This window comes from Rattus rattus, chromosome 9 (assembly GCF_011064425.1).
Source record: "Rattus rattus isolate New Zealand chromosome 9, Rrattus_CSIRO_v1, whole genome shotgun sequence".
Classification (NCBI taxonomy): domain Eukaryota; kingdom Metazoa; phylum Chordata; class Mammalia; order Rodentia; family Muridae; genus Rattus; species Rattus rattus.
In genome coordinates, this window is record NC_046162.1 from 3,452,491 (window position 1) to 3,479,526 (window position 27,036).

A 27,036-nucleotide genomic window follows, 5' to 3' on the forward strand; every position below is an offset into this window, starting at 1 on the left:
TCAAAGTAAAGTCACTATTAGGAACCCATAGTGGCATCACTCCAAGGTAGAGGGTTCACTTAGAAAGGCTCTGCTCAGACTCTGGGACATGCCTCAGTACGGCAATAAGAATTCCCCAAGATATTGTACAGCAGAACCACTGCTACCAACCATATCAGATATCCACATCATCTTCAGGAAGCTTGTGCTAGAAACTGTAAGAAAGAGCCACATCGGGGTTGGGGATTTAGCTCAGTGGTAGAGCGCTTACCTAGGAAGCGCAAGGCCCTGGGTTCGGTCCCCAGCTCCGGAAAAAAAAAAAAAAAAAAAAGAGCCACATTTCTGTCCTGGCAGATCCTCTTCAAGACATCTGAGCAAGGGGTGAAGTAACAGCTTATAGCATCTAGATCAGCGTTCTCCAGAGTGTATTCCAAAGAACAGACTGACATTGACCCTGTGTCTAGATACCTATGGCAGGGCATCTGATAATATGTGAGTAGGAGTTTTTGACGGCGAGGTCCTGCTTCTCACCCTTTCTATGCCCATTGTCCACAACACTGGCTGAACCCCATCCTCTTTGATGCGGGTTGTTCCCTAGGTATGTGCAGGCAGTCATGCAGCGGGGACGCACCTGTGTCAGGCCAGCATGTGCACCGGTGCTGAGTGTGGTACCAGCCGTGTCGGACTTGGAACTCTCCGAGACAGAGTATGTGCGCCCTGTGGGTCCTCCTGGTTTTGCCCAGCCCAGCCCAGGCCAGGCCAAATTCCAAAGTGGACCACCTATTTTGATAGGTTTTGTCACTGAGCCAGAAAACAGCAGGGCTGGAGAAAGACGTGCTGGGGCTTCTCCCTCTTGTCTCCCAATAAAGGAGATCATGCCTCTTCATGGTGGTAACATGTTCACTAGGTCCTGCAGGTACCACAGCCTGCCTTTCATTTTGTCTTTGCTCTCCTGAGCTTCTCAGCGAGGTTCAGGGATTGGCAGGTCTACTGTCTGGATCCTGGGAGTTTGAGCCAGCTTTAAAGTAGGATCTGGACAGTGTGACTGCAGCCAGGACTTAGGCTGTGTGCCTCCCCTCCCATGGTCACATGTAGGTTAGGGACATGCCTGACTTCCTTCCTGTACTTTCATTCAATTAGGAGGATGAGCCCTGCTGCTGACCCAGTACACGTTCCATCCCAGTCATTGCATAAGAGAGGGTGTCATCAGAGCCTGTACTGGGGCCTCTGCAGGTGGCCCTCCAGAAGCCCATTGCAGGAAAAGTCCAAGAACCCGGACAGTCTCACAGCCTAAATGGCCCACTTGTGGCCATGGGTGAGGCCAGCTGTGGAAGCTTCTGGGTGATTGAAAGATACAGGAACACAGGAACATTGCCTGTCATCCAGACTTGGAACAGCCTCACAGCACTTTGAGGACCTGAGCAGGAAATAGCTCAGGTCTCTAGTCTACTTTGGAGATCCTGGCCATCCTGGGAACACTTCCCTTCCAGATCTGTGCGGCACTGATTGGTCTATGGTCTATCCTTGAGACTTAGGGAAGTTTGGAGAGGTTGGGACTTGACAGGGCCTAGGAACCAACTCCCTTTATATCCTTGGAGATGGGACTTTGTGTGCCTGGCCTGGTCATGATCTGGTGGGGCGTGTGTTCTTAGAGCTAGACCTGTACTTCATTTCCCAGTGAGTGGTTCACACAGGACTGGCACCCAGATTTGGGTAGGTGGGTGGCAGGGCCTGTGAATACACATTGGTGAATGAGGTGCTAACCCTGGGGTATCTTGTCTTCTGCTGATAGATGGTGCCTTTGAGGTACTCTCTGTGATATCACCCTGAGCCCACTACTTACCACTTTATTTCTGCCCCAGGACAAAATCACAAAGAAAGGCAGGTGGCGGGAGTGCACCACCATGTGACAGTATCGTTGTGGCCTACTATTTCTGTGGTGAACCAATACCCTACCGGACCCTGGTGAGGGGCCGTGCTGTCACCCTGGGCCAGTTCAAGGAGCTGCTAACCAAGAAGGGGAGCTACAGGTGAGAGAAGCTGAAGCCATTGAGCATATTTGCCTGCTATGCTATTGGTTTAGTGTCTGAAGGAAAAGCTTTCTGTTCCATTGGTCTTTTATCTTCCCCTTCACCCTACTCCTCTCAGCCATGGATGCTGCACACTGTTGTGTGGTGGCATCAGGCCCTGCCTCGGAGCCTGACTGGCCCTTTGTTCTAGCCTTAGACCTGTCTATCCCTCCACGTCAGCCAACTCGGAAACTCCAACAGACAGACAGATTACTGCTCCCTGAGTGACATGAGAACCTGTCAACCCTGCTGGAGTCAGCCCGTATAGATGGCAAAGCGGGGCCCGAGACCTCTGCTCTCTTTGAATAAGAAGCATGTCAAGACTGGGGCTCCCAGATTTTTCGTTTTGTTTTGTTTTTGGCAATTCCCAACATGCTGTTAACTCAGCCCATCTGTGGTCCCAGCTCTACCCCAAGTGTTGCCACTGCCCAGCAGGCACCAACCAGGAGCCCAGCTTGATGTCTGGGGGAAGCCTGCACTCTAGGGTGGCTGGACTTCTAGGGGGTCAAGGACAGGCAGGCATCCCTCTCTTGGAGCAGGTTTCTCACTGTCTCCACACTTTTCTGTCCCTAGATACTACTTTAAGAAAGTGAGTGACGAGTTTGACTGTGGTGTGGTATTTGAGGAAGTACGGGAAGATGAGGCCATCTTGCCTGTCTTTGAAGAAAAGATCATCGGCAAGGTGGAAAAGGTGGACTGAGCCCTGGGCAGCACACCCAGAGCTACCATCACTACTGTGCAGTGGCATCCGCCAGGTGGGCAGCCTTGTCCTCAGGAGCTTGGTGTAGGGAACAACACAAGATTGTCACGAGCTCTTCCAGGGGATGAGGCTGGGGGCCTCAGATGTCTGCTAATTTCTATCCCTCTGGCTCTGGGAAAGTGGGGGTGGGAGGGTCATCCTACTGAGTGGTTCCATGGGTTTCTCTGTTTTGCTGTTCAAAAGGAAAGCCGCACCTACCCCCACACTACCCCTGAAGCAATACCAGGAGCCATCTCATGACCCTCAGCAGCTCTTGCTTCTAAATACAGTCTGACCTAGGGATACTTTGCCCTGGGCTTGTATCCCAGTGTCCTCTTCTCTCTCTGGGACCTATCCACTGCACCTCATTGGGCTCAGGTCCAGGAGCAGGGGATCCTGTGGGGGCCTCTGTATATTGTACATGTCACTGAGTGCCTTCAACATAGCTGTCTCTTGCCTGCCACTGTGTGAATCTGGCGGCTGAGTATCTCAGGCCTCTTTGCCTGTCTCCAGCCACCAGCTTGGTTCAGCAGAGGGGGGGGTCTGGTCCCTTCCAAGTGTCCATGTAAATATGTACATTTCTCAGGCCAGGGCCAGCAGGGGATACCCTGAGCCCATTTTTCATGCGATGACTTGTACAATTATCTTTTCAAAGGTACTTGGATAATAATGAAATAAAATGTTTTTGAACCTCCCTTGGATATGTGATATACTATCTGCCGCCAGTGGGGCAGGGCCAATGGCTCTGCGGCCCTCAAGCCAAGTGGTGAAGGAGGCAAGTGGTGAAGGAGGCAAGATGGCCTCTGAACATGTTACCCATTCTTGCCCAGGCAAGCACTAAAGGCCAGGAACCACGCTAGGCAGTCTAGCAGCCAACCCACCCTGCTCATGAACCACACCAAGTCTGGGACAGCATGTTTATTCATAGTGCACAGCTCCCTCCTGCACCTGAGTGAGGACACCACTCTCTGGAATACAGTGTCCCAATGGCTACAGCTCCTCCTTGGGACCCAAGGTGGAATTGGGTTGTGCTTCCTAGAAAGAATCACAGAAGCCCAACTCAGACCTGCCTCTGCCCATTTTGTTAGGAGAAAACCTGTTCAGGGGCTGGATGGTGTCCTGAATGGAGTACCCACTGGGGCAGAGACTGCAGGCTCCTTGGATTCTTCCTCAGGCAGGTCACCTCCTCTGTCCAGGAACTTGGAGAATGTCTCTAGGTCCCTGGTGCTTTTGTATTCTATAATCTGAGAAGATGATGACTTGAGGGGATGTTCCCCAGCCTGGAGCCAGCTTTGGAGTAGTAGTCCACTCCCCACCCACCTCTGTCCCTTCACCTTTCGGTCAGGTCCTGCAGGGAAGAACTTGAGAGTGGGATAGCCATGCACAGAGAAGGCCTCCAGCTCGTTAGCTGTAGCATCCATCTCAGCAATGACAATGTCCTCACGATCCCTGTACTTCTCTGCCAGTGCCTCCCAGGCTGGAGCCATCTCCTTGCAGTGGCTGCACCATGGGGCATCTAGAGAAGCAGTCAGCTTATCGAGCTCGACCTGCCCCTGCCCCTGCCCCTGCCCCTGCCCCTGCCACCTTCTCCCCTTTCAGCACTCACAGAACTTGACAAACACATTCTTGGTTTCATCAAAGGCAACCTGCTCAAAATTTTTGCTCACAAGAGTCTTGACTGGCCGCTGGTCCCAGTCGGGGGGTATCTCCTGGCTCAGGAGATAGTGCTGGGAAACACATGAAACAAAACTGGGGTCATGTGCAGGGCCAGGGACCTAGGACTGCTGTTCCTCCTCCCTGCTAAGAGCTACAGACCTTGACTTCCCCATGGAGGACTGCCTGGCAGAATGCAGCCACAGAAGCTGCAGTGATGGGTATCACCCCTTTAGGTGCATACTTCTTGGTAGTCTCAACATTAATCAGACGCAGGGTGGGGGCTTCCTCAGCCTTGAGGCCAAAATAATTTAGCACATGGCTGTTGTCAGCGGCCACATCCACCATCACGAACAACACCTACCAAAAGTAATACTAAGTTGGGGTCCCATTCAGCTCTACCCCCCTCCCTCCTCCTGAGACCCCAGTACCTGCCCCCGGAATGGAGGAGCTGCCTCCCTGAAGCCTGTCAGTAGCTCCCTGTGCTGAGCTAGTGTCTGGTTCACAAACAGCAGCAGGTGGTTGAGGATCCTGGCTGCAAAGATCTTAGGTGATGTCTGGAGGGGTAGGAATCTCATGTTTGAGGGCCCCAGCCAAGCTCCCTCCACCCCAGCCAAGCCTCCTGGGGGTCCCTTTACCTCACCGTGACCCGCAGCTTTACTTGCCTGGCTGTTGAATTCTGTGACCAGGTGCATGCTGTGTGTGATGAGGAAGCGGGACAGGTCCCCCAGGTCCAGGCCAGCCTCCTTGTCTACCGGGAAGTCGGCCCGACCCTCATCAAACTGGACACCAGCAAGGTTAGCAGGAGCTATGACTCTGACCCCAACCCTGTACTTAGCCCCAACTCACCTTCTTGAAAAGGACCACAGTGTCCTTGGTGAGGCCAAACTTCTCAAAAAGCTGTGGCTGGTCAGTGAAGCCAAAGGCCATGTCCAGAGCATCCCTGGCCAAGGCCAGGAAAGTTGCCACATCCTCTTCCTGTAGATCCTAGAGGCCCAGCCCCATGAGAAACGTGGATGCCACCAGCACTGTTCCCACAACCTGTCTACCCCTGCCATTGTACCTGAAAGAAGCCAATGACCACCATATCCCATTTGGCCATCAGTGCCTGGACACCTTCCTCATCCTCCAGACGTGTGGCGCTGGGCCCCACTCGCCGCCTCAGCCACTCAGCAATGCCCTCAGCTTTCTTGGGCCCTGCAGAGGGATCTCTGGTTTAGACTGGACTTCTGCCCCATCCCTAGGCCACACCCACTCCACACTGTGTACTTGCCCACCCCAGGCCATACCCACCTCATACCTATGTATTCTTCTGGGTTTGTGCGGTTTCCATTCTGGAAGAACTTGAGTGTAGGGTACCCTACCACTCCAAACTCCTTGGTCAGCTCTGGTTCCGCAGGCCCATCCACCTTGGCCAAGGTGACCGCGGCTGACTCAGCTGCCAGCAGGGCAGCTGCCTTGCTGTACTCAGGAGCTAGTGCCTTGCAGTGACCACACCATGGGGCATCTGAGGGATGAGGCTGTGAGTACCCCAGTCCCCAACAACTCTAGCTGCAACCCAGGTCCAACAGGGGGCATATTCTGTTCACATCCCCTCAGGCCCACCCTCAACCCTGATCAGAGGTACACATGGGTCCCAGATCCCAGATAACCCTTAGGTTCCAGGCACAGTGAGGTTTGGGAGAGTTTGAGAAGAACCCTGCTTCCTCTCTCCCAGGGCCACATGTAACTACTTTCTGAAGCCCACCAGCTAAGAATGCTTTGACATTTTTTAAAGATTTTAAGAAACCACAGAAGAACCAGTGACCAGCTGTTTAGAATAGAGGCTCCAAAGATAGTAACATCAGTATGTGGCCATGGCAGACAGAGCATTGGGGGGGCAGGGAGTCTGAGGGTCCATGTGTCCTCAGGGAACCCCCTATACCAACACCCTCCTTCTGGACCACCAGCAACCCTTCTCAACATCACAACCTCTGGTCCAGGCATTCTCTCAGAGATCCTGGGACTCAGGAGGCAGGGTGCCCACGAGAAAGGCCACATCCAGGAAGTAGAGGCCTGAACCCCTATGCTAGCACCATGGTTTCCAGCCCACTGGCCCAAGCACTTACAAAACTCCACCATCAGGGCTGAATGCTCCTGTAGTGCCAGGCTCAGGGTTTGGTGGTTCAAAACCAAGATTCCATCCTCCTCGGGGACTTCTTCCCCAATGGACTCCTCAGAAAGCACCTCTGGGGGACCCCCCGGCTCCTCTCCCTGTCCCCATGAGCCTGAGACACCCAGCAGGAGCAGCAACACTGGCAGAAACCGATCATCCATGGTGTGTTGGGCCCTGCAGGCTGGCGCAGATAAAGTGACCGGGAACCAAGCAGCAACAGCCACGTGGCACCTGGCTGGGTCTCAGGGAAGATAAAGCCTGAAAGGCCCCTCAGGGGCGGAGATAGGCAGAAAGAGGCAACACACAGGCAGCAGCAAGACAAGGTAACATTTAATAGGCACCAGGCAGGGAGGACACAGCAGAGAGTAGGGGACATCTGGTCACCAACCGGGAGGTCTAGGGAATGCTTGCAGGTCTCTGCAACTGACAGAGATTGGGAATACAGACCCCCCCCAGTGGGGTTCAGTCCTTCCAGTCCTGGCAGACATGGAGGCACCACTCCCAGGACAGGTGGTTCAGCCTGTCATCATCGGTGAAGAGGGACCTGACCACGTACAGACCACGTGCCAATGCTCCCCTGGGTGCTTCCTCCACTGGAGTCACAAATTCATACTCCTGGGCCCTGGGGCCATAGCTTCCCACCATGAAGGTGGCCTTGTCCACTGTGGGAAGGAAGGTCATCAAGAGCCACCCTACACCCACCTCCCCCAGACTTGGGGTGCCCTCCACACTGCCTCACCACGCAGTCCCCGACGATAGGTGTGATGTAGACATTTGAGGCCACTGACAATCTCCTTGTTGACCTGGGGAAAGGAGAAGGTTTAAGAGCCTTCTCTGGAAGGCCGGGGCATGGCTGGCCCCTACTGCAGCTACCCTCACCTTGAAGGTGATCTTCACCTTGTATTCAATGCCCTCCTTCAGGACAAACACCTGGTTTTTCAGTGCATCTAGGTCTCCTGTTAGGGAATTGACAGGTACACTCTAAATCTCTAAGATGTACAAAACCCTACGCCAGCAACATCTATGTGGGGACTGGTGGTACCCATGAAATCTGTGGCAATGCACCCAAGGAACTAGGATTCGGCACGGGGTCCAAGGATTGTCTTCATCCAAAGATGGGTTGTGGCCCTCAGAAGGGGTTACCTGTAAGGTCCATGACCATAGGCCCTGGAGCCTGCTCCGTCAGCAGTGTCAGCCTAGTCACTTGCACGTTGGGCAGGCTGGGGTCTGAAGAGAAACAGCATCCACAGGGTGCTCTGCTGTCCCTACCGTCCCCTCCCCCTGTTTGCAGCCCTCCACATGCAGGCCCCAGGCCATACCCATAATGGGTGGCAGGGGCCCAAGGAGCGCCTGCTTGTACTTGACCAAGCTCACGTCCCCAGGGTCCAGCTGCCAAATCTCCAGCATGCTCTTCTTCCCAGGGGCCCGGTACTCTGGTACAATTTCGTCCAGCACCTCGTCTGATGGAGTTGGCTCCCCATCCTTGTCAGCCAAGAGAACTGTGAGTAGGGGAAGGTATGTAAGCACCTGCCACCTGCTGACCCCAACATTCAAGTGCTGAGCTGGGACCCACACGTTCACCAGTTGTTCCTCCCACTACCCAGTGGAGCCAAAGAAGCCATAGGAGCTGTCATGGGCACACGGTGACCACCCAAGTCCCTAGAAATCACTAAGCTTGGTCTCTTCAGAAGGGGCTCTTGTGACTGGAAGGGGTTCCTAAGAGACCCTGGAGAGACCAATTTGTTTGTGGTTAGCTTACAGGCTACAGCTGAAAGTAGTGGCCCTGGGGTACTCCCAGGGCTCCCCAGCTCTATGCTCTTCCCATAATGTCCTAGTTCCCTCCGATGGTGCCCCAAACTAAGGGTCTCCATAGTCCCTTTGGGTGTCTAAAGACAGGGATCTCACTGAGATGCTGCCCACTGCCCTCCAACCTTTGGATTGCCTCTCACCGGAAGAAGCCCCAGCCCCACCTACGGGAGAGGCCGCAGCCTCCCGGCTGGACACACTCCTTTCCTCCTAGCTTCCTCCCCCAGAAGGGTCTGCGTGGACTAAAGTCTCACGCCCGGCCAGAATACATACACGCCACGAGGTCCCCACGCGCCCCAAAGTTGCCGCGGGACTGACCCCAACCGCGCCGCTCCCTTGCTGCCCCGGCGCACGTGGCCGCCGCCCGGCTCCTGCGCTCACCTCGGGCGCACAGCGCCAGCCGGAGCAGCTCCAACAGCTGCGCCCCCAGCTCGCACGCGTCCAGGCCCAGCATGGTAGCCGCGGCCCGCCGCGGAGCCGCCGCCCGCTCGGCTCAGCCCCGGCGCGACTGCGGTGAGCTCATCCCGGCCGGGAGCGCCCCCGCGCCCAGCGCCGCGCCCGCGCGCGCGCCCCAGCCGCTCCGCGGACCCCGCGCAGCCCGCAGAGACGCGCGTGTCGTCCGCACCGCGCCGGAACCCGGTTGTCCCTGCCGCGCCCGGCGCTGGGACGCGTCGCCAGGGACCCAGGGCTGCCCCACCCCCACGTGGAGTCGGGTCCCCCGGGATCCCCTGGGCGGGGCGTGCTGGCCAGGGACACCAAGTGGAACAGGTGCGACGCCCCCACGTCCCTGGACTCCCATTATCGGCAAGCGGCACAGGGCACACCTGGAGCCCCGCAACCCTCCACCTGCTCCCTCCCTCTTGTCTGGGCAAAGGGGACTCCTGGGACCTATCAGCCTCCAGCTGGGCCACACCCTGTTGGTTCTTGGTACCCACACACTGAAGTGCAGTCTGGGCCACACAGACTCAAGATCTCTTAAAGCTTATTGATACAGACTGTGAATGTGGGGGTGGGGGGATGTCTGAGGACTTGGGATGCAGACAATTCTGCAGGTTCCTAGACAGGGACAAGACAACAAAAAGGGAAAGAAACAAAAAGTAGGTGCTGAGGGATTTCTTAATCTTGACATCCAGAGGAGACCTAGGGGTGGAAGTGAATATTGGTTAGCCAAGGCAGGTGACTGGTGAACTGGGCCTTCAGCTGAACAAGGGCCCGGATCAGAGTAAGGAAGTGGTGCAAAGCAGTGTCTTGCATTTCTGGGCGTATCCAGGCATCAGGCCCAACTTTGCTTTGCTGTGCAGCACACCAACCATAAATGCAGAGGTTTTGGGCTAGTGACCACGCTGTCCACTATCTTTCCAAAGCGAGATTCTGCAAGGAGGCCAGGAGACCAGGAGGCCAGGGAGACCCAACCATGCCCTTTGGCGAGTGTGTAATGTTAGACACTGGGATGGATAGCTTCAGCTGCCAGCAGCCTGCAGCCTCCAGAGATGCCTACTCATCCAGGGAGGACAGCTGGCCTGGGGCCAGCCTGATCTTGTGCTTAAGTGAAGTAGGACTGGGAGAAGGCTGGGGATCTTTGGTTAATGTACCGTATCTGGGTAGGACAACCTTCCAGCTCTTCTGATTCGTTGGATAAATTCAAACGTCGTGTTGAAGGTTCCTGGTCTCAGTAAGGCCAGTTACCCCTCCTATGGCACCTGCCATCCCTTGAGTAGGGAAGAGAAAGAGGTCCTCCTATCTTCGGGAAAGAAGAAACAACACACTTGTGACTTTTATAAATGGATCAATGACCTGCCAGGCGAGGCTTACATCATACAAAACCCTTTGGCTACGCACATGTCACCTCTGTGAAGGGATACTCTTGGGCCAAGTCAAGCTGCACCCTCAACCCCACAACCCTGACTCTGCTGGCCCTCGCACTCCTTACTGGCCCACGAATGGAGTAGTGGCTATCAAGACCCTAAAACACTGCTTCCAACCTGATCTGTCTGGCTACTCTCTGTCCTGTTCCAGAGCTTCAGAGATAGGTCCCATCTCTAAGACTAAGGCCTGCGGCAAGTAAGCCACCAGACTAAGACAGGATCCTCTGCCTTGTAGGCATCTGACTTCAGGCTGCCCACACTGCAGGCTATCCCAAGTCACAGTTTGTGGGGGCTCAGGCATCTCTGGTGAGGGAACTGGTGCCCCGAGGCTCACACGGTTAACCTTAGCGGGCGGGGCCGGCATGGGGCGGGGCGTCTCCTCTCCGGAGGTCCGCCATGGCCACGGTTAGAGGCTGCACACCCCATCGCGGGTGCTCCCGAATGCAGAGACCACATCTCAGCAAGGTTGGGCCCTCGGCCTGTGGGCATAGAGTTTGGGCAGGAGAGGGGACGTGCAACGCGGCAGATGATTGGGGTGAACAGATCCAGGAAACCACTGGGAGTTCATGACAGCACTGGATGGCTGGGGTCCTGGCCTTTACTGCCCTAGTCTGTTGTCCCTGCGCGGTGACCTGGGAAACCTGGGGGCAAGTGTATGCGATCTGAGTTGTTCCTCTCACTCCCCTCCCAAACCCCGCCCCCTCTCGCGTTCGCTCTCAGATGGAACGGGTGGTCGTGAGTATGCAGGACCCTGACCAGGGCGTGAAGATGCGGAGCCAGCGCCTTCTGATCACCGTCATTCCCCACGCGGTAGCGGGTGAGGCTCGTGGACACCCTGGGGGAGCAGGGCGCCGCGGTCTCCGCCCATTTCGCTTCTCCTGTGCAGGCAGAGACATCGTGGAATGGCTGGTCCAGAAGTTCTGCATCTCGGAGGAGGGTGAGATTCGGCGTACCGCGGCTTGGGGTGGGGGCTGGCAGAGCGCTCACTTTCGTTCTCCTCAGAAGCCCTGCACCTGGGCACACTCCTGACACAGCACGGCTACATCTACCCACTGCGTGAGTCCCGAGACCTGACGCTCAGGCCGGACGAGACCCCCTACAGGTTCCAGGTCAGGTCCAGGGTTGCAGGGTGCACCCCCACTTAGGGGAGGGTGGAGCTTACTGGGGTTGGAGCGGGACGTTGTGACGTCACTAGGCTGGAGCCGCCTTTTCTCCCCCCACCTCCCACCCCCCACACCCAAAAATCTGGACTGAGGCAAATCGAGGGAGCTTCCACTTTCTGGTGCTGCAGTAACCACGCAAAGGCCAATGTCTGCAGAGCGTTCATCTGGGGTCCCAGCAGGTCTTATCCTTGAAAAATTATCTGCTGGGTGGAGTGATAGGATCCCTGCACCTCAGTGTGTGAGTCCAGGCCAACCCAAGCTCAGACTGTGGTCACATCCTTGGATTACCAGGCTCCACAGACATTCAGAGTCAGGGAGGTAGTTCCAAGTAGAAAGAATGGGCAGGGGTGGTACATGCTTTCAATCCCAGCACCCAGGTGACAGAGGCAAGCTGATCTCTGTGAATTCCAGACTAGCCTGGTTTACAGAGTGAGTTCCAGGACAGCCTACATGGAGAAACCCTATCTCAATCCCACTCCACCCCCCCATATGGGCAGTGGTCAGCTGGAGCGTCCACATTAGGAGGCACCCTCTGACCAGCCCCGTAGCTGGGAGCTATGAGATGGTGGGAGGTATTTGGGAGATAAATGGGAAGGTCTTGGACATCGTTTTCCCTGCACAACACAAGACACCCTACTTTTGGACAAGCACTCTGTGGCCAGCTGCTGAACTGGACTATGGTGAGTGGGGTGGGTGGAAATCCAGGCTGGAAACAGGTGGCCCCAGGGCAAGGCCATGGGGTTTGCAGTGATGGCCATCTGCACTATGCTCCTATTCTTTCAGCCATCTACCTGGCTAAGAAGAACATCCAAAAACAAGGGGCCTTGGTGGACTATGAGAAGGTGAGCCCTCCAGCAGGCTGAGTGCAGCACACGCTCACCCCTTGAGCCGCAGCGTACAGCTTAGGCCGCTAGACAATACACACATACCCCTGTTCACCCCCTGCAGCCTCACTGGGAAGGGCCCTCCCCTCCCCCCATAGGGGGAGGTTAAGGTTCCCAGAAGGGGAGACCACCCCTGTTTAAGACCCAATGGGTTGGGCTGGTATCTGTATCAGGTAGGGACACACACACACACACACACACACACACACACACACACACACACACAATTAGCTCCCTGCAGTGCCCCTGGAGGAGCTGCAGCCCATATCCCAGAGGCCTGTGTGGGGATTAGTAGCTTTACCCACTGGATACCCTGCTGCCCTCCAGGAACATTATACCCTGCTGCACAAGAAGATCAACCATGCGTGGGATCTAGTATTGATGCAGGCTCGAGAGCAGCTGCGGTGAGACACCACACCACAGCTGGTGGGACGCTGAGCTCAGAGTGTCCAGGATGTCATCGAGCTGGCCGCCGGCAGCCTTGGGGCCAAGAACATGACATCGCAGGTTCCTCTGCCCATGGCCGAGTGTGGGGAGTGCTGTGCTAGAATCAGCTTCCTCTCACCTCTGCCTACTCTTTCCCAGGGCTGCTAAGCAGCGCAGGAAGGGAGACAGGCTGGTCATTTCGTGTCAGGAGCAGACATACTGGCTGGTGAACAGACCCCCTGTGAGTCCTCATGTGGTGACAGTGGAGGAGTTTCCCTGAGAGTCTAAAGGGGTCTGTGTGCTTTGCTAAAAGACCCTCTCGAAACTGCTTTCTTAAGCTGTGGGAAGGTGGATTTCAGGGTTTGGGTGGGTGTCAGGGAACTTGCTTTTGTTTCTTGGTTGACAATGTAGAGGTGTCATGGTCAGGTCTGAGGCTGCCTCTAGTCCCAGACCACAGAACAATCCAGGGTCATTCTGTTTAAGGGAGACACACAGGAGCCAGTGTAGTAGGGCTGAGGGTCCTAGGACACAAGGCTGATCTCAGCTGCAGCAAAAGGACTGGGTTGTGGGGGGCAGTGCTGGGAAACTGCTTACTATCCAAGGGGATCCCTCTGAGTCAGGGTGGGCAGAGAGATGGGGTTCAAGGCCAGGTCAGGGCTCAGTTCCCAAGTTCCTAGGAATGTCAGTTCCCACACCAAACAGTATGGAAGTCTGTGGGGGTTCGGGGGCTCAGCACCCCCATCTTATCATCCTTCTTGCAGCCTGGGGCACCTAATGTTCTGGAGCAGGGTCCTGAGAGGGGCTGTGATAACCCCAGTCAAGTGCAGATGGTAAGCACTTCACACTCAGCCGTGTCACCCTAACTGCGGCTGCTTTAACCCCAAGTCTAACACACACCCTACCACTCGGCACACTTCCGGTTTCTTTGGACTGCTCACCCCATTTATCGATCATTTGATCTACCTAAATGGATCCAAGTGCAGCCACTCCAAGGTCCCTATTTTATGATGTGCCGGGTTTCAGCTTCTCTTGGACCCTCCCTCCCGCCTCAGGCTCCCTTAATAACTCCATCCTCTTTCTCTCACCTGCTGCCTTGGGTGCAAGTAAGTGGCAGTCCCAGTCCCAGGGGAGGGCGGGACCCTCTTCCTCCAGGGCTGAAGCAACAGAGTTCCCAGGGAAGTGAAGTGGTGACCAAAAGGCTTTGGACTGAGGGCTCTGGGTCTGTAGGGATCTCCCTCCAAAGCCTTTGGTAACCTCTAGACTAGAGAAGGTGAGACCCAGAGCAGAGAGCCTTAACTAATGTAGCAGTAAGTGACAGTACCCTTACTTGCAAAAGCCACTCCCACCCAAACCCAAAATTTAGAACAGTTCCTGTTGTCTCCTAGCATCTTGCTAACTTCAGCCCCTAATTTTTTTTTTCTTTTTTGTATATAAAAGCAGAGAGAGCTAGGATGGCTATTGGAAGTCAGAGATGTCATCCACCTACCGCAGCGCCATGCCCAGTATGGCTAAGAGGGGAATAGTTGGCCAGTCTACTAGGCGGCCCCTGCAGTCTAGCCACACAAACCTGCCTAGAGGGGCTATGGCTCAGCTAAACCAGGCTCCCCAGAGAATTTCTCAGTATACAAGTCTTTAAAAAGACTTGGGGTTGGGGATTTAGCTAAGTGGTACAGCGCTTGCCTAGGAAGCGCAAGGCCCTGGGTTCGGTCCCCAGCTCCAAAAAAAAAGAACCAAAAAAAAAAAAAAAGAAGCAGGGACTCTGTGAGTTTGAGGCCAGCCTGATCTACATCGCAAGTTCCAGGACTATATAAAGCCAGAGCTACCTTAAAGATTCTGTCTCAAAACAAGCATTCAGGTTTAGTGGTACACACCCTTAGTCCCAGAAGCAGGGAGACAGAGGCACGTGCAAGTTCCAGGACACTCAAGGCTGTTACACAGAGAAACCCTATTTCAAAAAAGACCAATCAGCTCCCCGCTCTTTCCCACAAAAAAACCAAACCAAACAAACAAATTATTTTAAGTGCCGAGGATGGTGGTACACACCTAATCATAGCACTTGGGAGGTGAAGACAGGAGGATCATAAATATAAGGGTGTCCTCAGTACATAGTGAATTCAAGGCCAGCACAAAGAAACGTCTCAACAACGACAAAAACACTTGAAGTCACTGGAAAATGTGACAGGTTAATAACAGGTGAGCGATTTCTAGACAGACTTAGGGTTTTGTAGAACACCGTCAGGGTCCCTGAGTAAAGTCTGGGAGAGTTCTCCTGGACGGCTAGGAGGAGAGGGTTCTAAAAACCGGGTGCAGGTCTGAGCCGTTCTTGGCTACACCCTGGTGGGGAAGGTCTCAGCCCTGGGTGGTGTTTCTGAATCCCAGCGGGCTGCTTTGTAACTCAAAACAACTGTGTCTTTCAGACCTAGAGCTCGGATTTCTATAAGTGTGAGGTAGGTCCGAGGGACTTGGGAGGGTAGGGATGCCCATTGCCCAGCACAGGTCCTGACTCAGCTCTGGTGTCCTAGATCGAGTGCTTCAGGAAAGCGCTGAGCAGGAACCGGGTGAAGTCCTCTGTCTGCCTTGAGGCGTGAGTGAGAGGCAGCAAGAGTCCCTTCCCAACTCAGACCCTTTATAGAGCTCTGTCCCTGAGGCTACCCTGCACTGCCCTCTGGAACCCCCAGGTACCTGAAGTTCAGCAGCCAGCATGGGCCACACGATCCCATCCTGTCAGGGTGCCTGCCCAGCAACCCCTGGATCACAGACGATGTCACCTACTGGGTCATGAATGCGCCCAAGTAAGCCCCCAGTCTTTGGGTGCCCTTGTTAAGTGCTCCTGGACTGGTAAGATCATGAACATCCTACTCTCTTGCTTCCCACCTCTCCCCTCCCAGTGTGGCTGCCCCGACAAAGCTCCGCGTCGAGCGATGGAGCTTCAGCTTCCGGGAGCTCCTAGATGACCCCGTGGGGCGTACCCACTTCATGGACTTTCTGCAGAAGGAATTCAGTGGTAAGAAGCCTACCTTCCTTCTGTAGGCACCCCCAAAGGAGGGAGCTACTACCTGGGACCCTGCCCCAGGTTTTGTCTAGCCAGTTCAGAGAGAACCCTTAACCCTGATTGCTGCCCTGTCCTTAGCGGAAAACCTCAGCTTCTGGGAGGCGTGTGAGGAGCTGCGCTTTGGCGGACAGGCCCAGGTCCCCACCCTGGTGGACTCTGTTTATCAGTAAGTGTGTGGAAGTGGAAGCTAGTTGGCCATCACTTAGACCCAGCGTGGGTCACGCTGTAGCAACGGTATCTTAGGCAGTTCCTGGCCCCTGGAGCTGCCCGCTGGATCAACATTGACAGCAGAACAATGGAGTGGACTCTGGAGGGGCTGCGCCAGCCACACCGCTATGTCCTGGATGCAGCACAACTGCACATCTACATGCTCATGAAGAAGGTGGGCACATCCTGGTGTCCTGGCCATCATGGTCCCTCCTACTCTTTCTCTGTTTTGTTTTGTTTTTGGGGGGAGGGGTTCTGTTTGGCTTCATCAGGAGTGAGCACAGCCTCTGTCACTTGCTGCTCTGGTACCAGTAAACCAGTGTGGCGGTATTCAGACCCCACCATTGCCTACTGTCCATTGACTGGACTGTGCCTTCCCCACCCCACCCTTTGTGTACACTCTGGTCATATGGTGGGACAGATGGAATCGAAGCTTTAACTTTACACTACGGAGCAGTTTAAAACAATTAGTCGGATCTTTGGTATTTGCTCAGAGTGGTTAATGGGGGTTTTCAGTTTGTCTGAATCAGGGTCTCATTCTGTAATCTCATACTATGTATAGATGTCCAGACTGGTTTTTGACCTGTGGGTGATCCTCCTGCCTCAGCCTCCTGATGTTGTAATACCATAATAAATTCACAGAATTCTTAGGGCATGGGGTGTAAACCTTTATTCCTGTCCTTAGGAAGTCAGAGGCAGGTGGATCTGTGTGAGTTCAAGATTAGCCTGGATTACAGAATGAGATCAAGTCTCAAAAAACTCATAGATTTCAATATATTTAGTGTTTCAACCCGCAACGACCAACTGCCAGGGTGTCATTAGAGACAGTTTCCTATAGTCAGACCCGTCCTGATTTTGCTGCAAGTGACTTTGAAAACTTAATCCTGTGACAGCAACCAAGTGCCAGGATTTCAGACATGCACCATCACACCATCAAAAACAAAAAACAAAAAACAAACCAACAGCAAGGACAGCCAGGGCTACACACAGAGAATCCCTGTCTCAAAACAAACAAACAAAAAACAAAAACAAAGAAAAGTGGGTCTTTGTCCCTCAACTGTGACTTGAGTTCTCCCTCTTGACCTGGTCATTTTAATGGCCATATTCCATGTCTGCCCAGACCTTGGTGGCCTCCTGCTCTCTGGTGTGGTTTTTCTTTTGTTTGGGCAGGGCCTCTCCACATAGCCCTGGCTGTCCTAGAACTCACTATGTAGACCAGGCTAGGCTTGACCTCACAATGGCTGCCTATCTCCTGAGTGCTGGGATTAAAAGTGTGCACCTCTACACTGGACTCTCATGAGGTTTTTCGAGATTTTTCTATGGAGTGCTCTGCCCTTTAGAGCATGGCTACCTTTTATTTATTGTCTATGTAGCCCAGGCTATCCACACGTTTATGCCCCTCCTCCCTTTGCCTTCCCTGTGTTGGGATTACAGGTGTGAACCTTCAGCCTTGCTCAGCTGTGTAGATAAAATCCCACATCCTTGCCCTTCCTCTGCAAAAGTGGAAGCACTCTGGCTTCTTATCCCTGGCCGGAGGTGCTTGACTCATCCCTGTGTGAACACGAGGTCTCTTGCCCATATTTTGCAATCTAGTGACCCCAGTAGATGGGGGTCAGTTCTCTCTAGGTCCTGCTTTGGATAGTTGGCCCCCCAGCAGGGTCCTCCAGGGCCTCTGAGCAGAAGGTGGTCCCAGCAATGCCTGGCTGGATCTAGCTCTGAGGCGAAGAGTCAGAGACTGGACGCTCTCTTGCAGGACTCCTATCCAAGGTTCCTAAAGTCTGACATCTACAGAGGGCTGCTGGAGGAAGCTGTGATTCCGCTGGAGACCAAGCGCTGGTGAGCCAAGCTGGTGCCCAGTGTTTGCTGAGCAGGGAGGACCCTGCAGGGGGACCTGTGCCCTCAGTGCTTTCTTGTCCCCAGGCCATTCCCATTCTTGCGGAAGCCTCTGCACTCAAGTCCCAGCCCTGCTCTCCAGTCGACCTCTGGGGAGCCTGCAGCCACCAGCTCCCCTGCAGGTGGCAATGAGGAGGACTAGGTGGCTCTTGCTGCACATGTCACCTTACCATCACCTGCCTGACACCCTGTGGGGTCATGTTCTCCTCACTGAGATACTCCCAGCACTGGTGTCTCCCTGTAGAGGGCCCAGCCTTGCTACGAGGCCCTTTAGCCTCCACTAAGTAAGCCCTCTCCTTCCCAGAAGGGACTGGCCCAGCTGATTCCTAGGGCAAGATTTCATTGGCTGATCCTTGCCAGGACAGAATTTGTTCTAGGAAGTAAAATCAAGGTCCTCAGTTCCTGGTATTCTGTAGTCTTCAATTCAGAACTAGGAGGCCATCTCAACCTTAGAAAGTTGTCAGTGACACATGCGGAAGTGTTGTTTCTGGCCATGCCATCCTATTCAGGAGGACTCCTCCCCTGTGTAGCCTACTCCTAAGGCTAAACCCAGTGACTTCTCAGTAGACTATGTGTGCAGATGCCATTTACTGCCATACATATGGCATCTCGTCCACCTGCCTTCTGACCAGATGTGCAGAAAGGCCACTCCAGGGGTTGGGGATTTAGCTCAGCGGTAGAGCGCTTTTGAGCGCAAGGCCCTGGGTTGGGTCCCCAGCTCTGAAAAAAAAAAAAAAAAAGCTTTGGGGTTGGGATTTAGCTCAGTGGTAGAGCGCTTGCCTAGGAAGCACAAGGCCCTGGGTTCGGTCCCCAGCTCAAAAAAAAAAGAACCAAAAAAAAAAAAAAAAAAAAGAAAGGCCACTCCACAGTGGTGTCCTGACTGTAGGGCTCCCAGATCTCTTAGAAGTCTTTGTCAAGCTGGCAGCCGTAGCATCCAGGCTTCCTGTCCAGGTTGTCCTGTGCCACCAGCATTGCCACCCCCACCCCAGAGGTGGAAATAGAGACGGCACCTCCTTCTGCCATGCAGCCCCCGGCAGGGCTGCTCTCTAGTCTCCCTCACAACCCATTCCTACAGAAATAAAAGTCTCAGGCCCTGGCACAGTCTGCTCTTCTGTGGTCCAGCTTGGCTGCGCCTATGACTTGAGTGTCTGTGGTTCAATGCATGGGTGCTGTGTAGTAGTAGTGGTAGGTGTGCATGTTGCATGTGACGTGTGGTATCTGTGGTGTGAATATGTTGTATATTGGTGTGTGTGTGTGTGTGTGAAGTGGGGGGAGATCAAGGGTGTGGTTCTGGTATAAAAAATAGCCACCATGGCGTGGTGGGATGATTCAGTGGGTAAAGATCCTTGCTGTTAAGCCTTGTGACCTGAGTTCAATCTCCTATATGGCACCTATGTTAGAGAGGACTCCCACAGGCTGTCTTCCGATTTCCATATATACCCCTCCTCCTATATAAATCAATGGTTTTTAAGTGGTTACTGTGAATGGTGCCTGTCTGGTTTGGGCTCATGAGTGACCCAGCTCTCTCAGGCTTCAGTGGCAGTTAGTCTGTACTTAGTCTGTGGAGGAGAAAGGGCACCAAAGACGGGTGTGTGAGTGCAGCGAGGGCCAGAAACCTATGAAAGAAGCTGAGGGTGGACAGGCTGCTGCACCTGCCACTGTCCCCTGCCACAGGTGTGCCCAGCCACAGGAGGCATGACCCAAATCAAGCCCTGGGACCCTAAGAAACAATGGCAGGCTAGAGAGTCATTCAGCCCCTTAATGACCATAAACAGGTCACTGTCCTCAGCAGCCACCAGGTGGGCTATGGGGAGTAAGGCACATGTGGGGCACAATCTAGCCTGGCACTGAGTAGCGGGTGCCTTTGGACCCCGACCTCATGTCATCCTTTGCAATAGAAAGCCAGGCTGAAATCTGGAGGCACACCCCTCTTCTCATCTCCCTTCTCAGGGTCACATGTAGGCTGGGTTACCTTCACTTGGCAGGGCTGAGGGACCAACTCCCTGACTTGAAAACATTATCAACCTCAGCCATCATGTTGACACGGCAGGCACACCTGTGCACTCTGGGCTTCCATACATGTGCAGTTATGACAGTAAGTTTGTTTAGCAAACCTTGAAGGGTTCTCAGAAGAGAAGGCCTCTCAGGCCAAGCCCTCCAGGTTCTCCTGTGCTGTGACAGCCAAGGCTCACCTGACCTGCATTTCGCTGCATTCCATAACAGAACCCAGAGTATAATGACTTCCAATAACCCCTCTTTGTCGCAAGCAGAGAGACATCCAGACAGACTACAGGCTCACACTGGGCTACTGGGGCTTTCCCCATCAGTGCAAATCGTTTATTGTGTTGGTTTCCATGGTGGCTGGGGTCATGGGATGGCTTTGGCTACAGAGCTAGAGATCTGGTCTGGGCAAAGCTGCTCTGCAGCCATTGGGCTTCAGGAGCAACAAGGCACAAGGTGAGACCTTCATCAGGTAAGCACCAGAGAGTAGGGAGGGGATGTGCCTGCTGTGCCAGGGTGCAGGGACTTGTGCAGACAGCAGGTCCAGTGTACTGAGGGGAGGGACTGACTTAGCGCAGTCTAAATCCCTCAAGTGCATCTGGAGGCCCAGGACAGGCTCCTTCCTGCCCAGTCAGACTCGGTTGCTCACTTCCCAGGAGACATGCTCCCTTCTGCTTTGGAGAAGCAACTTCAGAGCCTCAGGTTCCAGTTACGGCCCTGAGCTTCGTGACTCCTGAGAGACAGTGCAGACACAGGAAAGCCAGGCTGGACTGAGGGCCCAGGGAGCAGCGCACCAGAGGTGGCTTTCCCTGTGGGAGGGTGCGGAGGCAGTCAGTGACAAGTGAGCCTCCTGCAGGGCTGACATGCCCACCCGAGCTGGCCCAGGGAGTCCTACTTGACCAGATCAGATGGGCCACACAGTGAGACCTTTGAGGGAGGACATGGTATAGGCAGGAGGCTGGAGGTGTAGAACTATCCTTAGGTAGAACTGGTAAGGCCACAGCTCCCAGAGGGCCAGAATCACCAGGGCAAGCAGTGAAGTCAGCATGAAGGCTGAGGCAGGCCAACTTTCCAAGAGGCTTCGTTTTCACAGTTGGAGTCTCTCCATGTGCTCCAGCTGACACCACCTACACCTCACTCCGGTACCGCAGTCGGGAGAACCGATCCCGGATAGCCTGGTCACTGTCGGAGCTGCCTTCGCTCAAGTGGATCACTTTCGACTGCCTGGGACAAGGTCTCGACTTTGTGTTTGGTCAAAGAGACCAGGCCAGGCACATCTGAGCTTGCTGGGCCCGTCAGGAGCACATAGGCAGCGTGGCGGCTTGGCTCAAACAGGACCGCTGTAGGGGGAGTCAGTGCTGCTCAGGACCAGCCAGAGCAAACTATTGGGGAAGACCTGGACCCAGCGCCTGAGCCCATGCTCACCATCAAAGGCCACGATGTTGGCGGACACGTTGGCTAGCTCCAGCAGGATGCCGGGCAGGGTCGGGTGGAACATATACAGGCTGTGCTGCGTGTCCTGGGGATCCTGAAGTGAGAACAGCATGTGTTCCACTCACCTGTTGTGTCGGCCATAGCCACGTCTCAGCAGATCTCTGAGTTCCTGGAACTTTCCTGGGCAGCCCTCAGGTTCCCTTCAGAAGCTGCTATCCAAGTAACCTTGTTCACGACTATGTCCCCCAGTGTCCCCAGAAGGCTAACTCCCATTCCGTGACACTTCCCCACATGGGGCCTGGTCCTGCCTGGTGTTCATCAGCACCTGCCCTCCTGTTACAGGTCTGCTCCTGCCTCCAACAGCCTCCTCCAACAGCCCCACGGCCCTGCAGGGTACTTCCCCCTTGGCCTGCACCCTCACCCAACAGTCTGCACTACACTCTAGACTTCTGGAGGGTCTAGTCCTGGCAGCCTCCAGGGGGATCTGGGTCTGGTCCCTCTGGCCTCGGATCCCAGACATCATACCATCTCATTAGCGCTCACAGGGTCATGGAGGCCCCAGAAGAAGAAGGCTGAGCGGTGGTCTGCAGTCATCAGGCTTGTGGATGGTGGGGCCCCAGGAAGGCTTGGGAAGGGCTGGCTCCACAGCATAGACCCAGTGCTGAGGTCCAGAAGGAGGATCTGGGGAGGGTGGGGACAGTATTGGCAGACAGCCTCAGCCGACATAGGAATGTGTAGCCCAGCCATGCCAGCCACAAAGGCTGCTCTCGGAGCCATCTCACCATCTGAGGGCAGCAGTCTCGGCTCAGCACTGTGCACTCATGAACCGTGGACAGGGGAGACTCTCAATTCACACAGAAGCCCAGCCTACCTGTCTATCAAGGCTGGTTCCATTTTCAATTACCACAGCCAAGGTGTCTGGTTTGTAGTGGCCAAGGATAGGTTTCCTGGAGGGATTAGAAGAGAAGACCTCACAGAAGGTGTTGGTACAGGAAGTTGAGGTGAAGTTTTCATGGCTGCGCACTCCTGGATTGAAAGGTGCTACCTACGCTGGAACCCAGGATGAGGGGCTGGTACCTGTGACCAGCACTTTCAGCAGCCCCTCCAGGGATAAAGGACAGATCCCAGGGCAGGCCACTCCATCATCCTGCCAGCCTGCAGGACAGGCTGAGGTCCTGAGCAGGGAGTGCCCACTCAAGCTTAGCAGGAACTGCACATACCTCAGAACCTGAGTTGCACCAAGGGTCCACCTGGGCACCAGATCTTGTCCATCCAGCAGCTTACAGTCCTCAGAGCTCACAAGAAGCAAGTCCTGGCCAGTTTTCCCTGGGACATTCATCAGGTAGCGAACTGCTCCAGAGCTAAACAAGGACGTGGGGGTGGGGATAGGGAGGGGTGGGAGGCAGACATATGTGGTCTTTGGGATGAGTCCTTCAAGAGGGGCCTGCTGAGGCTGGAGGGTGGCTTCCCTCAGGCCCCGGTAGTATATTCCCATGTTTCTCAGTTCCCTGGCTAGAGAGAGTGAGATTCTGTTTGTGGAGCATGGGTGAGCCCCTGTATGATAGACATTCTTCTTCGCTACTGCAGGATGAAAGCCAGAGACTCAAACGTGCTCGCCACCCAAGCCGTCTCAACTCTTTCTCTGCCTTTGTTTGCCCATTTCTCATTTCCAAGTGTTGTACTCAAATGAAGACCTCACAGTACTGCAAGGCCCAAGCCTGACTGGCCTGTGCTGAACACGGGGCTGTCCCTAACTAAGGCCTGTGTCAGACAAACCTGTGTAGGCAAAGTTTTGGTTTCTTTAAAAAAAAACCTAGTTATCAGGGCTGGAGAGATGGCTCAGCAGTTAAGAGCACTGACTGTTCTTCCAGAGGTCCTGAGTTCAATTCCCAGCAACCACATGGTGGTTCACAACCATCTGTAATAGGATCTGATGCCTTCTTCTGGTGTGCAAGTGTACATGCAGGCAGAACTCTATATATAATAAATAAATCTTAAAAACTGCAGTTATCTTATGTGAATATCTTTTGTTTTAGGCTCAGGTGTGGGACAGAGGCTGCTTCATAGCAGCTGACATGATTTGCCTTGCACGCCACAGGGGCCTGCCAGCTGCAGACAGTTTAATTCTGAGGACTCTGCAGAGGGCATACGTGGGAGAACCTCAAGAGGGCCTGTGGTTCCCCAGCTCGAAAAAAAAAAAAAAAAAAAAAAAAAAAAAAAAGAGGGCCTGTGGTGGCTGCTGTTCCCCGTTTCATTACTGGATTGCTGGTTTGCTATTGTTGGATGGCAGGAGATTCTGAGGATGAAGATTAGACTCGCCCCTAGGAACCCGACATCCCTAATCAGCAGGAAGTAGCCTATAGAGTTATACACGCCCTTTCCCCTTCTGAGTCTCCTACCTAGTGTTGGGGAGGCGGGAGGGGTTAGGGTGGCATAAGGGTGGAAGGGAGGTAGAGTAAGAACTAGACAAGTACGCCAACAAACCTGTGCAAAAGCCTGTGAGCAGAGCGATTGAGCGTGTTCTCCCAGGAGGGGTCTTCCTTAAAATGGTCATCTCTCCCAGTAATTCTCTTATAGAGACCCTTCACAGAGAAGCCACAGAGGGCACTTGCTATTCAAAACACAGAAGGGCAGTCACCATGGGGATCAGGTGCATCTGTCAGCCCCACTTCTGGAACCACATTGTGCTATACCGGACTTATCCCTTGGGCTTCCTGACCAGTGACTAAGTGTCAGCTCATGAACAGGAATGGCCGCAAGGTGGCCAGTCACCAGTTTCTTTGTATGCTTCTTTCTCTAGCCCCAAGCCAGCCCAGCATCCCAAGAATGTGGCATCCAACGTACCACAGGGCAGGAGAATATACTGAGCACCCGTTCTGGTCACGTGAAGGAGGGCGACACCATCTCCATCCACACCAAGGCTGCCTCTGTGGCCAATCTGGTGCCCAGTGCTACCTGAATAGAAAGCGCCACTGACCTGTGTAGGTAGCAAAGGGTAGTAGGGGAGACAGAACCAGCTTTACCACGGGAGGGCAAGGGCAACTGTAGGGAGTTTGGAGCAGGGAGTCAACACTCATTGGGTCTGGGGAAGAGAGTGACCAACACAGAACACATGACTGTGCTGCCCAGGCTGCCCAGGAGGCATGGCCGCTGTGGGCTCAAAGCTCACACCAACACACACAGGCCATGTATATCCGGCTCCTCATGGGGAAGGCCAGCAAGCTGCCTGCAGAGGAGCCTCCCAGCGCGTTGGATGTGTGGACCTCAGGGCACAGAGCCCTAGGGGGATGCATTGAGGGGCAGCCACACGAATTCTCTTTAGGGAGAAGCGGATGAGGAAGTAGAGAGGAGGCCTGGAGGGAAGTGGGCCTGGGGCACTTGAGAGCTATGCCAATCACCTCCTGTCCCTCCCGGGAGAGCATCAGCAGGTCTGGAGCACCATCACCGTCGATGTCAGGCACCTGGAGCAGAGGACTCAAGATGGACGCATTCCCACTAAAGCTTCTGGGATGGCTCCACAGGGTTTCTCCTAAAACCAAACACATAGTGGCTCCAAATCCCCATGACAAAGGAATAGTAGGCGTACATGAGAGCATTCATCCTTGGGATTCTGAGGTCACTTAGATACAGGAGTGTGTACAAACAGCCCAAGATACTTGTTGAGAAGAACAAGTACAACCAGGCAGCCTCTTGAAAAGGCAGCTCATGTCTGTAATCTCAGCATTTGGAAAGCTTGTTGCAAGTAGGTCAGCCTGGGCTACATAGTATGACCTTGCAAAAACCCCAAAAAGGCAGCAAAACAGAGAGATGGCTCCGTGGTTAAAGCACTCGCCACGCAAGTGTGAGGACCAGAGTTCAGATCCCCAGGAACCCACATAAAAGTTGGGTGGGTGTGCTTTCCTTCCTCTGGCTCAGAGACTGATTCTAAGACTCAGTCCAGCCCTCCAAGCCCTCAGGAGCCAAGGCCCTCCACAGCCCAAACAGGCACCCCTGTTGCCTCATAACAGGCAACACTAGTTGTCTCTGCCAGCATCCATAACAAGACAACTGTTTGCAAAGACACAGCTGCAACAGGGCAGAGCGGCTGAAAGAGGTGGCATCATTGACTTCCAAATGGTCACACCCTCAGTTGGAGGGTTTTTACCCAGGCACCAATCCCTGGGAGAGAACCAGGCTGACCCCTCCAATGAGAACCACCCAGCGCTTTCCCCAGGTGGCTGACCTGTGAAGAAGTTGACTGCGATGAAAGAACCAAGTCTTCCCACCAGGACACAGGCAGCAGACACCTTGCTGTCCTGTGTCTGTGGCACGGCACACTTTACATGGGCAACGTCTTGGGCCAAAGGCCGCTCCCAGAGCACGGTGCCGTTGGTCCCTGACACAGCAGCCATAAAGGTGCAGGGAGTGGAAAAGCCTGGAGGGTAGAGTCACTTGGTCAGTCTGAGACTGTTCTGCCGCCTCCTGTCTTCCTCCTCCTGTGCTTCAGCCACATGACAGCCCATCTTCTCTAGGAGCCCCTTATCCCTGAGCCTCATGGGGCATCAGAGGTGTCCCCAGGTGGAGTAAGGGGGCTGACAGTGCTACCTCATCTATTCTATAAAGAAGAAAATGTGACGAAGGGGTCCCCTCAATCCCCATCACCCACAGGCCCCAAATGAGAGGGGGGCCAGGACAAGGAGCCCTCTTCCCATGTGGCCACCGTAGTAGACAGAGCAGGAGTTACCTTCGTCAGCACAGGACCTGGTGGAATTGTTACTGCTGTTGGTGTTTTTATAAAGAAAGAGAACGTCCTGAACCTCGTCCCTGTCTACGTCTCCCAGAGCCAGAAAGTCGTACGTGACTGAAAGAGAAAGCCCCGAGTTACACTCCACGGCGGTGCGTGCCTGTCACCAGGAAGATCAAGCAGATGCTCGCTCGACTGCTTTGGTGCTCCCACTGCACAACTTGCCACCGTGAGGTCCCCTGCTGCCAATACGGGCAGGGTCTTCAGAGGCAGGCGGATCTGTGAGTTTGAGATTAGCCTGATCTACCCAGAAAGTTCCAGGTCAGCCAGGGCTACAAAGAAAGATCTTGTCTCAAAATATAAGTGAAAAAATAAAGAAATCTGAACATACGTTCAGGGGGCTTTCCTCCAAGCCTGGCGTGGGACTCTGACGGCTGGGCTCCATCAGGGAGGCCTGGCGCGGCCTTGCAACCTAGGACTCAGCTGATAAGCTTTAATAAAACCGAACACTCAGAAGGTGAAGTTTGGACATTTATCATACTCAAAATTTCAAAATGGATCGGATCCTAAATAGTTAAAATTATAAAATACAGGCCAGGTAGTGGTGGCACACTCTTCATTCCAGCACATGGGAGGCAGAGGCAGGCGGGTCTACAGAGTGAGCTTCAGGAGAGCCAGGACTACACAGAGAAACCTTGCCTTGAAAAACCGTGAATAAATATATAAATTATTATAAATAAATTAAAAAACCTAATAGCTGGCAATGGATGTAGCCTAAGTGTTAGAGTATCTGCCTTGCACATAAGCCCAGGGCTCAATGCCTAGCATTACACAAACGGGGCCTGGTAAAGTGAGACAAGGGAACAAGCCATAAGGAGACACCGCCGCAAACCCATAGGATGGCTGCTTGGAGAGCAGAACTGGAAATTAGTGTCAGCAGATTAGAACCCTGGTGCCCTGGCAAACCTAAAATTAAATTCATTAAAA

General features: G+C 54.1%; 5 protein-coding genes across 9 annotated transcripts in view; 2 read left to right on the forward strand and 3 right to left on the reverse strand.

Annotated features, from left to right (window-relative positions):
• Axin1 (axin 1) overlaps positions 1-3,482 on the forward strand; it is a 55,150-nt gene extending 51,668 nt beyond the window's left edge. For 2 of the 3 annotated variants that reach the window (XM_032914467.1, XM_032914465.1), the window contains exons 9-11: positions 578-685; positions 1,842-2,009; positions 2,622-3,482. In XM_032914467.1, the coding sequence (XP_032770358.1) occupies positions 578-685; positions 1,842-2,009; positions 2,622-2,748 (403 nt within the window). In that variant the 3' untranslated portion in view covers positions 2,749-3,482. The remainder of the gene's footprint in view (positions 1-577; positions 686-1,841; positions 2,010-2,621) is intronic. The other variant, XM_032914466.1, reaches the window with a different exon arrangement.
• A 208-nt stretch (positions 3,483-3,690) lies between these two features.
• Pdia2 (protein disulfide isomerase family A member 2) lies at positions 3,691-6,792 on the reverse strand. 2 transcript variants are annotated; one of them, XM_032914469.1, is made up of 11 exons: positions 6,549-6,792; positions 5,741-5,947; positions 5,504-5,637; positions 5,290-5,427; positions 5,106-5,222; positions 4,872-4,997; positions 4,603-4,800; positions 4,394-4,514; positions 4,122-4,303; positions 3,924-4,031; positions 3,691-3,822 (listed from the first exon to the last, which is right to left on the reverse strand). In XM_032914469.1, exons 1-11 carry the CDS (start codon positions 6,754-6,756, stop codon positions 3,778-3,780), a joined length of 1,584 nt encoding a protein of 527 aa, XP_032770360.1. In that variant the 5' UTR covers positions 6,757-6,792; the 3' UTR covers positions 3,691-3,777. The 2 variants fall into 2 exon arrangements, with proteins under 2 accessions (XP_032770360.1, XP_032770359.1); XM_032914468.1 differs by having other exon boundaries at positions 3,924-4,303.
• Positions 6,793-6,907: 115 nt separating this feature from the next.
• Arhgdig (Rho GDP dissociation inhibitor gamma) lies at positions 6,908-9,059 on the reverse strand. Of its 2 annotated transcripts, none has more exons than XM_032914470.1 (6): positions 8,783-9,059; positions 7,915-8,094; positions 7,739-7,822; positions 7,475-7,551; positions 7,335-7,398; positions 6,908-7,257 (listed from the first exon to the last, which is right to left on the reverse strand). In XM_032914470.1, exons 1-6 carry the CDS (start codon positions 8,853-8,855, stop codon positions 7,058-7,060), a joined length of 678 nt encoding a protein of 225 aa, XP_032770361.1. In that variant the 5' UTR covers positions 8,856-9,059; the 3' UTR covers positions 6,908-7,057. The 2 variants fall into 2 exon arrangements, with proteins under 2 accessions (XP_032770361.1, XP_032770362.1); XM_032914471.1 differs by having other exon boundaries at positions 7,493-7,551; positions 8,783-8,948.
• Positions 9,060-10,645: 1,586 nt separating this feature from the next.
• Rgs11 (regulator of G protein signaling 11) lies at positions 10,646-18,289 on the forward strand. Its single transcript, XM_032914472.1, is given in 17 exon segments — positions 10,646-10,731; positions 10,987-11,083; positions 11,153-11,203; positions 11,269-11,375; positions 12,058-12,109; positions 12,213-12,271; positions 12,641-12,717; positions 12,899-12,980; positions 13,501-13,569; positions 15,157-15,186; positions 15,262-15,323; positions 15,418-15,531; positions 15,628-15,743; positions 15,870-15,957; positions 16,035-16,173; positions 17,752-17,834; positions 17,919-18,289. Coding segments are annotated over 17 exon segments (1,410 nt in total). The 5' UTR covers positions 10,646-10,662; the 3' UTR covers positions 18,034-18,289.
• A 2,730-nt stretch (positions 18,290-21,019) lies between these two features.
• Positions 21,020-27,036, reverse strand: part of Fam234a (family with sequence similarity 234 member A) — a 29,804-nt gene continuing 23,787 nt past the window's right edge. Inside the window, 11 exon segments of the mRNA XM_032912640.1 lie at positions 21,020-21,112; positions 21,114-21,232; positions 21,318-21,420; positions 21,852-22,007; positions 22,198-22,273; positions 22,547-22,687; positions 23,811-23,937; positions 24,171-24,303; positions 24,725-24,855; positions 25,549-25,740; positions 26,050-26,166. Coding sequence (XP_032768531.1) covers positions 21,020-21,112; positions 21,114-21,232; positions 21,318-21,420; positions 21,852-22,007; positions 22,198-22,273; positions 22,547-22,687; positions 23,811-23,937; positions 24,171-24,303; positions 24,725-24,855; positions 25,549-25,740; positions 26,050-26,166 — 1,388 coding nt within the window.

Bases quoted from the DNA above. Each gene is read 5' to 3' on its own strand.
- Pdia2 (XM_032914468.1), bottom strand. From the start codon at position 6,756: ATGGATGATCGGTTTCTGCCAGTGTTGCTGCTCCTGCTGGGTGTCTCA. The intron at 5,223-5,289 runs GTGAGTTGGGGC...GCTGGTGTCCAG, and splicing joins CTGTGGTCCTTTTCAAGAAG to TTTGATGAGGGTCGGGCCGA. The intron at 4,304-4,393 runs GTGAGTGCTGAA...CTGCTTCTCTAG, and splicing joins GAATGTGTTTGTCAAGTTCT to ATGCCCCATGGTGCAGCCAC.
- Arhgdig (XM_032914470.1), bottom strand. From the start codon at position 8,855: ATGCTGGGCCTGGACGCGTGCGAGCTGGGGGCGCAGCTGTTGGAGCTG. The intron at 7,399-7,474 runs GTGAGGGTAGCT...TCCTTTCCCCAG, and splicing joins AGGTGAAGATCACCTTCAAG to GTCAACAAGGAGATTGTCAG. The intron at 7,258-7,334 runs GTGAGGCAGTGT...TCCTTCCCACAG, and splicing joins CTATCGTCGGGGACTGCGTG to TGGACAAGGCCACCTTCATG.